This window comes from Panthera pardus, unplaced genomic scaffold (assembly GCF_024362965.1).
Source record: "Panthera pardus isolate Hobbes unplaced genomic scaffold, ASM2436296v1 HiC_scaffold_9, whole genome shotgun sequence".
Lineage (NCBI taxonomy): Eukaryota > Metazoa > Chordata > Mammalia > Carnivora > Felidae > Panthera > Panthera pardus.
This window is the reverse complement of record NW_026527024.1, coordinates 2,405,588-2,419,560: the sequence shown is the minus strand read 5'-3', so window position 1 is coordinate 2,419,560 and position 13,973 is coordinate 2,405,588. Positions and strand designations below refer to the sequence as shown.

At 46.3% G+C, this 13,973-nt stretch overlaps 1 protein-coding gene across 1 annotated transcript in view; it reads left to right on the top strand.

The window, feature by feature from the left end:
* The window catches only part of RHEB (Ras homolog, mTORC1 binding), a 44,590-nt gene that overhangs the window by 11,909 nt on the left and 18,708 nt on the right, over positions 1–13,973 (top strand). The window contains exon 2 of the mRNA XM_019424824.2: positions 11,105–11,176. Coding sequence (XP_019280369.1) covers positions 11,105–11,176 — 72 coding nt within the window. The remainder of the gene's footprint in view (positions 1–11,104; positions 11,177–13,973) is intronic.

Here is a 13,973-nt window from a genome sequence, read left to right as displayed (position 1 = left end):
AATTCATTCTTCCTTGTTGCCAAGCGTTATCAGGTCTATCCCCTTGCCTTCCTGCGAGTCTGTATCTCTAAATCAGTCCACGGGAGATGAATCTCCTATTTTAAAACTCTTCAGGGAGCCCTCTCCGTGGCCTTTCTTGGCAGAATTTTGTTTTTCTTTTAGTTTAATAACTCTGACAGTTAATAAAGTTCTTCATTTACGTAGCTCCAGTGTTCATGTTTCCACATAAACTTCTTGTATTCTCCGCAGTGGAAGCATCTGGAAGCATCATGCTTGGCAGGAGTGAGCACCCGGGAAGTATTTGAATGAGTAATAATTTTATGAACCAGTTTTGCTTGGTTATTCTGTCTCATCTTTGTCGTAATAATAATTGCGCCTTCGTTTTTTTTTTCTCACCTAGCATCTATTTTTAAAAAATTGGGAAGGGGGTGTGAAAGACTGAGAAGGTGTCAGCCCCGGTTAACTCACAGGAACAGAGGAGATAATTCATAAGACAGTGTTTTACAAATTCTGAATACAGTGTCTGGCTTGTAGTCTCTGGTGAACGGTTACATTTTGGATTATCTGCATCCCATGCCTTCCTGGGAGTCTGTGATGGAGGTGTGGACGTAGGTGTGCCTGTCAGAATCACAGCGAACACCGAAGAAGTCTTTACGCGCCCCCTTCTAAAATCAGAAGGTATGCGTAGTTTTTGAAAAGGCTTCCTTGGTGACCTTGATGTTCATGCCTGTCACCCCAGCCCCTCAAAAAAACAGCAGCAGCCTGTTGACAGAACCACACATTTTGTACCGAAGGGGGTGTGGTACTTCAGGGGGGCACGTAACTGGCATTGTGTACCACGTAAGGAGCGCGTTCCTGAATCTTCCTACGGTTCGTTGTTATCCTGGCCCTTCTGATAATGACCCATTCAGGGTGCAGTCCATTTATAACCCCAGGCGAGTCTGCGGGTCTTTGCTGCCGCCTGCAAACCTTGTCTTTTCGCTGATGTCCCTCCTGTTGGCGGTTCGCAGAGAAACGCCTTCCTGGGACCCCTGTCCTGTCCCTGTGGCGCTCTTGAACCAGCCAAATGCTGCAGAGATGGTGACGTGCCGGTGGCAGGCTTTACTCATTAGCAAGTCAGAACCTTCTGCTCCCGCGTCCTCTGGAGCCGCAAGAAACATGTGGACGTGTTAGGGGAGGACATGTGGAAGGGGGAAGGCCCGGCTCTCCCAGCTGAGTCTAGCCCCCAGCCACCAAGGAATGACTGCTGGACCAGCCCTGCGCTGGGATGCCGAGCCCATCCTTGATTGTAGAATCCGAGAACAGATGACCTGGTTGCTGGCAGTAGCACGAAATTTTGGGGTGGTTTGTTACACAGCAGCGGATGACCGAACAGTTGGGGGTTTCCTGCTTCAGGGGGTGTGTGTGTATTTTTATACTTCTTGATTTCTTTATCATGCTATTTTTTTAAGGTTTTGATTTTTTTTAGGAGTCTGGTCTTGTGTTTTTTTTTAATGTTTGTTTATTTTTAAGAGATGGAGAGACAGAGCAGGGAAGGGGCAGAAAGAGAGAGGGAGATACAGAATCTGAAGCGGATTTTCCTCCCAAGCTGATTTAGTCGTTAACTGATTTAGCAGTTAATAGTATTATTACTAATAGCGACATTTATTGAGGATTTACTAACATTCCAGGTATTCTACATGTATTTTCATTTATGTGTAAGGTCGGTACTGTTAACCATTTGACACATAAGCGAATGGACTCAGGAAAACTGCCTACAGTGACATAGCTAACAATCACCATCCTATTCTGCATAGTAAAAAAATAGTAAATTTCTTCCTCCCACACACATTTTTTTTTAACTTTGTTTATTTTTGAGAGAGAAGAGAATACGTGCATGTGCAGGGGAGGGGCGGGGAGAGAGAATCCCTAGCAGGCTCCAGACCGTCAGCGCAGAGCCCGATGCGGGGGTTCAAACCCACGAACTGTGGGATCATGACGTGAGCCGAAGTTGGGTGCTTAACCAACAGAGCCACCCAGGCACCCCGTGGCTTCCCCTTTTTTATACTTTTTTAAAAATCAAGTTTTATTGATGTATAACTTGCATATATTAAAATACGCATTTTAAGTGTAAAGTTAGATGAGTTTTGATAGGTTTATTCACCTGTGCAACCATGACTCCGAAAGACAGAACAGAACCTTTGTGTCATCCCCAAACCTTCCTTCATGCCCCAGCCCCACTCCCAGGCAAGCACTGATCTGCTTCCCGTCACCGCGGATTAGTTTTTCTTTGTTCTAAAATTTTATATAAATAGAATCCTGCAATGCATACTCTTTTTGTCTGGCTTCTCTCAGAAAGCGTGATGGTTTTGAGATTCATCCGGTCGTCATGTGTGTAAGTAGTTCCGGTTTATTGCTGAGTACTATCCCGTTGAATGGCCGTGCCCTCATCTGTCTCTCCTGTCACCCGTTGGTTGGTTCCAGTATTTACTAATAAAGCCACGGTAAGCATTTGCTACGTCTTTGTGCACAGGCGGTCATTTTTCTTTGGTAAATACCTAGGAATGGTGTTGCACGAACCACGTATTTCTTAAGTGTGTAACGTTGTGGGACGCTCCCAAACTCTTCCCCGGTGCCGTTTGTGCCATTTCCCACTTCTACCAGCAACAAATTAAGAGTTCCGTCCTCACCGAGGCTTGGTATCATGGATCTTTGTAACTTTTGCCCCGCTAATAACGAAGGTGGTGGGTCGTGGTTTTATTTGAATTTTCCCAGTGGCTAATGATGTTGAGCATCTTTCCATTTACCTGTTGGTATGGTAATTCAAACGTCTTTTGTGATTTGCCTCTTCCAGTCTCTTGCCTGTGCTGTCGGGTTCCTTTTGAGTTATTTTGAATACACACAGAGAGTAGCTCAGCGGTCAGGTCACCGGGAGCTGGGGAGGGGACAGGGGAGTGGAAGTGACGGCTCACAGGCATGGGGGTTCTTTCTGGGGGGATGAAAATGTCCCAGAGTTGGTCGTGGTGACAGCTGCCCAGCCCTGTCAGTGTACTAAAAATGTAATCGTGCTCTTTAAAGAGATGACTTCTATAGTACGTGAATTCCATCTTAATAAAGTTCTTTAAAAAACGAAAGGAAAAACAGGTGTATTCGTGTCCTTTAGGGAGGCACCCCAAATGGTGGGTTGGGGGTGGAGCAACAGAAATGTATTCTGTCACAGCTGTGGGGTCAGAAGTCTGAAATCAAGGTGCTCGCGAGGATCTGTTCCAGTCCGGTCTCCCGGGCTTGTACGTATTGACATGTTTCCGGGGCACCGTTAACAAACCTCATTGCATGGAGTAAAGCAGTGGAGACCCTACTAGTGTGTTTACAGCTGCCTCAGGAGGAGGAGGATCTGGATGAGACTGGGAGGGAATGGGATCCAGAGCACAAGTGGCCAGGAGAGCATTTTTGGGAGGAAGAGGTGGTCACAGCAGGTGACCGCTGAGGTTAGACACCACGTCACGCGCATAGCTGTGTCCCAGGACCTGCCTCATATTAGATGTCCTTTAAATGCGTATGATCAGAGCTGCTGGGAGGAACTAGAGGATTTGGGGTCATCCCGGAGGCTGGAGGAGAAAGGTGACTCAGGGTGATCCAGGAGATGTGAATTTGTTTCCTGACAACAGTGGTTCTCAGGCTTGGGTGCCCCGTAGAATGGGGGTGGGGCTTGTTAACACTTCCAGTAGGTTTGGTTGGGACTTAAGAATATGCCGTTGTAATAGGTGACCCTGGGATGCTGCCGGGACCACATTTTCACCACTTTGGCAGGAGGAAAGGGGGCCGTGGGACAGCACAGGGGAAAGGTGCAAACCGTGGCTTGAGAATAGTCGTTAACCCACAGGGTTGCGGAATTTTTCTGCAGCTGAGCTCCACAGGCTCCCCAAGGGCAAACGATCAGATTAAGATCAGAGGGTTTTTCAGGGGCCCGGGGAAAGGAAATTGGAGGGGTTTGACAAGAAAGTAGTGGACAGTGATTTATCTTGGGGCTTAAAGTGATAGGCAAGGAAATGAAGCATGGTGGGGATTGGAGATTCAGGATGTGATCACGCAGAGTGGTAGATTTCTGACCTTTCCGATTACAGCCTGCACTAAGAAAGAGTTTACGTTGTGACGCAGTCATGAATGTTTGTATAACTGGAAGAAAAGTTTCATCACTTTATTACAGGCGATCCACTCTGGTGTACTCTCTCTTTAAAAACAGTCTGGGGGTGCCTGGGGCCTCAGTCAGTTAAGCGTCCGGCTTCGGCTCAGGTCATGATCTCGTGGTTCAGGAGTTCGAGCCCCACATCGGGCTCTGTGCTGACAGCTCAGAGCCCGGAGCCTGCTTCGGATTCTGTGTCTTTTTTTCTCTCCCCCTCCCCTGCTCTCTCTCTCTCCCTCTCTCTCTCTCAAAAATAAACATTGGGGTGCCTGGGTGGCTTAGTCGATTAAGCGTCCGACTTCGGCTCAGGTCATGATCTCAACGGTCCGTGAGTTCGAGCCCCACGTCGGGCTCTGTGCTGACAGCTCAGAGCCTGGAGCCTGCTTCGGATTCTGTGTCTCCCTCTCTCTCTCTCCCTCCCCCACTTGAACTCTCTCATAAACATTTTATATAAATAAATAAACATTAAAAAAATTTTTTTAATTAAAAAAAAAAAACACAGATAGTCTGGTCATAGTTCAGTATATTGACTTCATCACCTGGTGGGTTTCAACCCCCTGGTTTGAAAACTTTACTTCCGGAGATGTGCTCAATAGAAGTCAGAGAGTGAGGGCCGGGAGAACGTCCCGCTTGTGATTGGTACATGGGAGGTGCAGGTGTTAGGAGGGGAGTTGTCTGGGAGGGGTGACCAGCCAGGGTCTGGTGCTGGGCTCACAAGGTGGCTCTCTGAAGCGACACAGATGATTATTGGTGGCAATACAGTGAAGCTTTGAAGCTGAAGTGTTAGCTTATCTACGTGGACATCAGGTCGCATAAGGTGAGGTTGGGAATTTCAGGTGAAAATGAAAGCAGTCCTCGGGGATGGGTTGTGTCCCAGATACATCACACTGCTCTCCGTGGACCCTGTGCCAAGCGACTTGACAGACTAGTTGGTAGATGGAACCTTCTCCCCATTATGCCCCGATGAACAAGTAATGTGCCAGCTGTTCCGGAGAATGCTGGCTGGGGAGAGGGGGAAGTAATCCAAAAGTAGGGTTTTGTTGTGGGTTTTTTTTTTAGGAGAACAATCATGAAAACGAGTTCAAAATTAACCTGAAAGCTCTTAAAATGTTTTGTGCACAGCGCTCATTTTGCAGTAATCACAAGTGTGAGAGATTCAGTCAGCAACTGTGCAGGTGTATCTTCCGTGGGGAAAATACCGGGTGAACAAAGTTACTGGGCCCCGTTATCTTTGGCGAGAAACACATAAATGCTGGGTTTACCTGGTAAAAGTGTAGAAGAAACTTAAGAAAAAAAATTTTTTTAATGTTTATTTATTTTTGAGAGAGAGAGAGAACGTGGGGCCGGGGAGGGCGACGGTCAGAGGGAGAGGGAGACAGAATTCGAATCAAGGATGTGGGAAGTCGTTGGACGCTTGACCGACAGAACCCCCCGGGCACCACAGGAAGAAACTTTTTAAAAATGATTTGTAGGATTTGGGGCGGGGGGGTCCCTGGCAGCTCAGTCACTTAAACACCCAGTTCTTGATTTCAGCTCAGGTCACGATCCCATGGTTTGTGGGATTGAGCCCCACATCGGGCTCTGCGCTAGACAGCGTGGAGCCTGCTTGGGGTGTTCTCTCTCTCTCTCTCTCTCTCTCTCTCTCTCTCTTTCTCTCTCTCTCTCTGCCCTTCCCCCTCCCCCGTGCTGTCTCTATAAATAAGTAAACTTAAAAAAAAAAACGAAAATCTGTAGGATTTTTAAAGTTAAGGGGGGTTTCAGTCTAGCCGAAGAGTATTTGGAAGTTAATTGTGGAAGATGGGGATATTTTGTTTTCAAACCTTTTCAGTACTACGTTATGTCACCAAATGAGTGATCTGCGCCCCTCTGTGCGTTAATAACACACATCTGCGTACGTGGTGCCTTTTATTTTCTTTCCGATCACTCCTGTGTTTTCATACAACATTTCTCCAGAGAGTTGATCTGGAATTTGAGGTTCTTCTCAGATCGTACGAATTTATGAGCCTACTGAGAGCACGATTGTTGCTGAAACGTCTTCAGGAAGTAACTAGTGTTTCAGAATCTGAATTTGGTAAATGTAAAGGCCACAGTAAATTCATGACGTTATAATGAAGGGAAAATGTTAAAGGTGATCAAGAATATCACTTGTGGAGGCGCCTGGGTGGCTCAGGCGGTTAAGCGGCCCACTTCGGCTTAGGTCGTGATCTCTCGCAGTTTGTGAGCTCGAGCCCCACATCGGGCTCTGTGCTGACCCCTCAGAGCTTGGAGCCTGTTTCAGATTCTGTGTCTTCCTCTCTCTCCCCCCTCCCTTGCTCTTGCTCTTGCTCTATCTCTCACGCTCTCTCGCAGTCTCGCTCTTGCTCTCAAAAATAAACATTAAAAAAATTTTTTGTGTTTAAAAAGAATATCATTTGTGGATCAGCAATGCCTTTTGTAGCTGCAAACTGCTCTAGAGGACGAGGAGGTCCCTGAAAGCCAGAAATTGCTGGAAGCGAGGCTAAGGACGTTATTAAAGTGGGATTTGTTTACTAACATTAATATAAAGGTCTCAACACTGGCTGCCTAATAATGCGACTTTTTATTTTTTTTATTTTTTTTTTTTTTATTTTTTTTTTATTTTTTTTTTCAACGTTTATTTATTTTTGGGACAGAGAGAGACAGAGCATGAACGGGGGAGGGACAGAGAGAGAGGGAGACACAGAATTGGAAGCAGGCTCCAGGCTCTGAGCCATCAGCCCAGAGCCCGACGCGGGGCTCGAACTCACGGACCTTGAGATCGTGACCTGGCTGAAGTCGGACGCTTAACCGACTGCGCCACCCAGGCGCCCCAAAAATTTTGTGTTTAAAAAGAATATCATTTGTGGATCAGCAATGCCTTTTGTAGCTGCAAACTGCTCTAGAGGACGAGGAGGTCCCTGAAAGCCAGAAATTGCTGGAAGCGAGGCTAAGGACGTTATGAAAAGTGGGATTTGTTTACTAACATTAATATAAAGGTCTCAACACTGGCTGCCTAATAATGCGACTTTTTATTTATTTTTTTAATGTTTATCTTTATTTTTGAGACAGAGAAAGACAGAGCATAAACGGGGGAGGGGCAGAGAGAGAGGGAGACACAGAATCAGAAGCGGGCTCCAGGCTCTGAGCCGCCGGCAGACAGCCCGATGCGGGGCTCGAACTCATCAACTGCGAGATCACGACCCGAGCTGAAGTCGGACGCCCAACCGACCGAGCCACCCAGGCGCCCCATAATGCGACTTTTTAATGGAAACGGCAGAAAAACCCGCTGTGTCCTGTCAGCAAACGTGGTCTTCCTGTCCCTTCTTCAGTTAAATAATTAATCACCTCCCCCAGGGGAGAGTGCAGAGGAGGAGAGACCCCAGGGGAGGCCAGAGCCCTCCTGCCTCTGCTAATGGATGGTTCCCTTCTCCCGGGACCAAGCAGATGCAGAGAGCCAGTTGGCTCCCTGAAGACCGGGGTTTTAACTTCGGGCGTCCCGGTTACTCGCCAAGACGAGAGTTGGCTGTGCCAACCCGCACTGTGATTTGCGTTGGACCCCGCTGTCTGCCTTTCGCCGGAAGATGATCCGTGTTTTCAAGTTCAGCGTCAATTTAGCCTTTCGTGTAATTCACGCCCTTCATGACGTATGTGAGAAACTCCTCTTCGGACGCGCGCCAGTAATTGTATTTTTGAAACGTGGGCCGCTCGTTTATGTAATACTCCGTCGTTGCACTTAATCTCGTGCTGTCTTGTTAAGCGTGTGTCTTCTTGAGTTTCTTAAGTTTCCTGGGATAACTTCCGAGGCTCTGCTCTCTGCCCCTTCACCCCTGCAAGTGAGGCCCTTGAAGCTTGCCCGGCACCACTCTGAGCTGTGTTTCCGAGTTTCCTGCCTCTCGGAGGGGCTCCCCATGGGTGTCATGGGCAGCCCCTTTCTTCCACTGTTCTTAACCCGGTTCTACTTGGGAAAAGGTGTAAAAATGCTCTGAAGCCCTTGTAACTCTTGCCCATTTGTCTTTAAGAAAAATTACATTGTGCTTCCTTCCTTCTTTCCATTTACAAGCCAAAACCCTCCCTTAGCCTACCTAGGGGTGTCAGAGTGCCCACCGTAGGGCCCAGAAGTCCCCTGAGAAGCCCTAAAGAAGTTTCTTTCTCTCTCTCCTTTCCAATTAAATTTCTTTTGCTTGAAGCAATGGCATTCAGTATAAATAAGAATTTTCCTACTCCTTTAAATTTTTTCAGTTTGGCTGACTTAGTAGACGTTTTTTTCTCTTGCTGTTTCCTTACATAAAATAGGTTTGCTGTCTGTTAACTTAAATGCTCTTTATGAACTAGCTTCGATAACATGCTTTCTTTTGAACACAGTCCCTTTGAGACGTGTGGGCTCCTGGATGACCCCGTATTCCGCATAGCACAGGCAGGCTCATGGTTGGATACCAAAATAAATACTAGATAACTGTTTCTTAATTCCTGTCGAACTGTCTTTCCTTGCCTTGGGCATAAAATTGAGATCTTTTATAACATCCAGAATGCGTGAGAGTGCCCTTTGGACACGCAAGTGTTAATCTCATTCGTTCGTTCCAAAACCTGAGCGTCTGCTGTACCCCTCAGTCACCATACTGGTCTCCGGAGGCTAATGAGCGAAGACAGTGTCCGATAACGTCAAGCACTACGGAGAAAAACCAGGATGGCTGTGATAGAGTGACCCTTAGGGAGTGGGTGCCACCTTAGATGGGGTGGTCTTAGCGGAGGCGTCTCTGAAGAAGGGCCATTGAGCTCCCAAAGTAATGACAAAAGTGAGTCGTGTGCAGAGAATTCTAGAACAGAGGGACAGAGGGGGATGTGCCAGATGGGCCTGGGAGGGTCTGGGGAGGGGCAGCAGAGAGGTTTGGGGGGGGGGGGTAGGCGGAGCAGGGCCCGGCCTGGTTGGGATTTGGGAACTTACTCTTTTTTTAATTTTTAATGTTTACTTTATTCTTGACAGAGGGAGAGCTAGGAAGCAAGCAGGGGAGGGGCAGAGAGAGAGATGGGGACAGAAGATCCGAAGCGGGCTCTGTGCTGACAGCAGAGAACCTAGTGCAGGGCTCGAGCTCATGAACTGTGAGATCATGACCTGAGCCAAAGTCAGCCGCTTAACCGACTGCTCAGCCACCCAGGTGCCCCAGGAAATTTATTCTAATTGAAATGAGGATTTAAAGCAGGGAGGTAACTTTTAATTGTCAAAAGCTCTTGTAGGCTGCTTCTGTAGAGAATGATTTCGGGTTTTAATAATTCTAGAAACACTTTGAATTGTGTGTTTAACTGCCCGTGAGGAGTAAAATAATCCTGCCAACTTGGGGGTTTTCTAGTTGTCTCCCTGCAGCTCTCACTTGTAAACCAGTTTATTAATTCATTAATTTCTAAGTATGGGGGGGGGGGTGCTGCCTGTGTTATGAGAACGTGCCAACCGAAACCCCCCAGAAGCAGAAGGCTCCTGGTGCAAACCTCTCTCCCTGAAGGTCTTTTGAGATGAAAGTCCGGTGAGATGCAGCGAACATGTAGAGCGTGTGTGTAAAGTTAATAGGGAGCGCCTGGCTGGCTCAATCTGAAGAGCATGCTATTCTTGACCTCGGGGTTGTAGGTTCAAGTCCCACACTGGGTGTAGAGATTAGTTAAAAAATTAAATCCTACCCAAAAAACACTAGTGCTCTGGGAGACGTACAAGAGAAGAAAGTGTTTGGGGTGAAATTTGGGTGGGGGGGACCACCTACGTCATTTCCTGGACTGTTCTCACACTATCTACAGAGTGCCCCGTTCTGAAGTCCAGCAGGTGAAATTTTAGGCATCAAATAGTTGAGAACTTAAGCCTCCGGCTCTTGATTGGTTAGCACATAGGCTCAATTATGAGAAAGTGATTTTATGATAAAGTCCAGAACATTTCTTCATTATTTTGTGTGTGCCAGACATCACTAGGCTTTTGAGACTGAATGGTTCAGGCAGGATTTCTGGCTTCGAGGAGTTTTTTAAAGACTTCTTTTACATGTTCTCACATTACCCTCTTTAAAAGCTGTACCTGGAGGGGTGCCTGGGTGGCTCAGTCAGTTGAGCGTCCGACTTCGGCTCAGGTCATGATCTCACAGTCTGTGAGTTCAAGCCCCGCGTCAGGCTCTGTGCTGACGGCTCAGGACCTGGAATGTGCTTCAGATTCTGTGTCTCCCTCTCTCGCTGTCCCTCCCCTGCTCATGCTCTGTCTCTCTCTCTCTCTCTCTCTCTCTCTCTATCAAAATAAATAAACGTTAAAAAAAAATTTGGGTCACCTGGGTGGCTCCGTCGGTTAAGTGTCCGACTTCAGCTCGGGTCATGATCTCATGGTCTGTGAGTTCGAGCCCCGCGTCGGGCTCTGTGCCGACAGCTCGGACCCTGGAGCCTGCTTCGGATTCTGTGTCTCCCTCTCTCTCTCTCTGACCCTCCCCCGTTCATGCTCTGTCTCTGTCTCAAAAATAAATAAAACGTTAAAAAGAAAAAATTAAAAGCTGTACCTGGTAACATTTCTAACAGCCACATAGGAAAGAGCCCAAAGAAACAAATCCTGTCTTAATAATTTCTGTATTAAAATTAATACCCACATTTCAGGGACACCAGAGGAAATTAGCTTAGTTTAGACCTTATTGCAGAGTTTACCTTTAACAGAATATGTAAAATGTTTGCTGGTCAGTAATATTTGTTAACGTCACAAAAGTGTTTTAATTCATAATAGCTTAATTGGTTAAATTCCTCTCCTAGAAAGCAGATTCTTGAAATTTTATTTCCTTTTTGAAATTGCCCAAAGGCTTATTTAAAGGAAGGTGTTCTGATCCCAGTACTTTCCGTTTCTTCATCTTGTTAGAGTGGGGGTTTTTTGTAAAATAGTAGATTTTTTTTTTTACCTTAATATGCAAATACATACTGAGCTTTTGCTCTCTTTTATAGGGAAATCCTCATTGACGATTCAGTTTGTTGAAGGCCAATTTGTTGACTCCTACGACCCAACCATAGAAAACAGTAAGTATTGTTTTCAAGGGTTTATAAACTGAGAAGCCTGCATTCTACATACAAACAGCCATTGTGTACTTCTGGAGGCTTTGATTGCAGGGGTCATTGGGGTAAACCTATAGATTTCCAACGGGGGTCCAGAAAAGCTTCCAAAAGTTTGACCCGCTTCACACTGAATGGATTTTTACTCAGTATCCAGATCCCTCCATCGAGAAATTGTTTTCAGTTCCATAGGAATCCAGTCCTACAGTGAACCTCCTGTCCCAGACTCTGCTTCAGGAAAACAAGAAGAGAGAGCACATAATCTCCACACCCTCCCCCCCCTTCTTCTCAACAGTAGCCCTTTTTAAGGATTCCAAGCTTGAAAAGGAAGGATGAAAACACTCTAGTTCCTTTGTACCTTACTCTTACACGGAATCACCAGCCCTCCCGGCCCCCTCCCCCGCAGCCCCCCAACCCCTTCCAGTCCTGAACACTTGAAAGTCAAGGCTGTGGAGTAGTGAGCGATTCTGGGATGGAGAGAGCAGTTGCAGCATGAAAACAGAGTTGGTTCTAAAGCCTGTTGGCATTTCCGGCCACGCGCAGAGAAAAGCCCCAAAGACCGGGACCAACCACAACCTTCATTTACCTTGTCCGGTTTCAATCCATGGTTTCAGAATCTTCTTGAAGGATTCTAGGACCATGAGAGAGGTCTTGATTCTAGAGTCATGGAGGAAAATCTAAAGCACTTCATGCAGAGAAGCTGATTTATTGGAAGCTGCTCTTGTTTCGGGCGATCTTAAAACCCTAAGTAGGCCCTAGAACTAGTCTTCTGAGATTCTTGGCACCTGGGCTTACCCAGGATTTGTCACCAGGAACACACACATTTAAACATGGGATTCATCAAACCCTGATGGACACATTAGACATGAAGCCGACTTAACAGTCAGGTTCGTGAACTAGATTCATAGATCTCATCTGCCCGGCGCTCGAGAGAGAGATTTCCAAAGAGGCTTACGACAGGGGGGTTGACAGACTATGGCTTGTAGGCCAGAAAGACCCACTGCCTTTTTGTACAGCCCATGAGCAAAGAATGGTTTTCACTTTTTTTTTTTTTTTTTTTTTTTTGGTTTTTACACATTTTTTAATCATTAAAAAAGGTTTAAGAGAAGAATATTTGGGGCATGTGAAAGTTACGTGAAATTCAGACTTTAGCGTCCATAAAGTTTTATCGGAACCCAGCCATATTCATTCATTTACGTAGTGTCTGTGGCTGCTTTTGTTCTACAGTAGCATCTGGCCCTTTACAGGAAGAGTTTGCCCACCTCTGACTTAAAACATGCAGCTGTCCCTCATGTCCCAGTGTGCTGGTATCGGGGAAGGAAACCTGTTGGGGCACTGACCCTGGGAAGACCCGGGTTTGAAAGTAACTAAGCTCGGCCAGTGTCCAGAAAGGAAGAGTCCTGACTACGGACACATCCTGTGCTGATCTGTTCGGCCGTGACTTACAGAACAGTGTGCCAGTGTGAGGAGCAGATGAATTTGAATCCTAGGTGGACACAGGCGCCCGGGCGGCTCAGTCGGTGGGGCGTCCGACTTCGGCTCGGGTCGTGATCTCGCCGTTCGTGAGTTCGAGCCCCGCATCGGGCTCTGTGCCGATGGCTCGGAGCCTGGAGCCTGCTTCGGATCCTGTGCCTCCCTCTCTCTCTGCCCCTGCCCTGCTTGTGCGCTCTCTCTGGCTCTCAAAAATGAATAAACGTAAAACAAATTGGAATGCTAGGTGGACAAGTCTGGTTATCTCTCCATTGGAATAAGAACACAAGCAAATCGTGGTCTTGGTCTTAACATTTGCTATACATAACAACTTAGAGAGTTGTGTGTCCTTAAGATAAGGCTCATTTGGGCATTTTATTCACAGAATAATACAGTACGGTTTTTTTGGTTAGGCCTGCCAATAAAGGTGGTTCTTATTTTTGAGTGTTTATGTGTCATTTATAACTAAGGTGGAAGGAAAGTCATGGTGTTGTGTACAGATATATTTTCTTTATATGTAAGTAAAAGATCCAGTGAACGTCCAGCTTCCTTACTTTGATATCATCTCAGAAATTGAATGACCCAACATGAAGTCTGTCAACATCTTTAATCGTATTTTTAATGTTTCCTACTACTTAGTGTTCGGTAAAAAAGACTTTTATTTATTCATGTCAAAAATGAATTCAGAATATTTATTAAAGTCTTTAGGCAGGAGCGAAAATGAGTGTCAGGGTATATGAATCGCTTAAAAGTTCATGAGTTGTATGCAGACATCAGCTTCTGTTTACCCTGCTTCTGACCAACCCAGGAAGAAACCCTTTCTCCACTGTTTCCTGTGCTGTTTGGTCAGAAACGTTGTTCAGTAGGGGCTCCTGGGTGGCTCAGTTGGTTGAGCGTCCCAACTTCGGCTCAGGTCATGATCTAATGGTTTGTGGGTTCGAGCCCCAAGTCGGGCTCTGTGCTCACAGCTCAGAGCCTAGAACCTTCTTCGGATTCTGTCTCTCTCTCTCTCTCTCTGCCCCTCCCCTGCTCCCACTCTGTCTCTCTCTCTCTCTCTTTCTCAAAAATAAACATTAACAATAAAATAAAATAAATGTTGTTCAGTGATGACAGGGAATTAGAAATGGAACAGGTTATCATAAACCTGTTGCTAACGAATGGATGGTTTTAAGGTTTGAAAAAAAAAAACACCAGTACTCTGTAAATATGGAAAGAATCCGGTAATCATTTTGCACTTCAGAACATAGAACAGGTGGTTCATAGCAAACATTCAGTGGTGACGCATCTCTGAGAC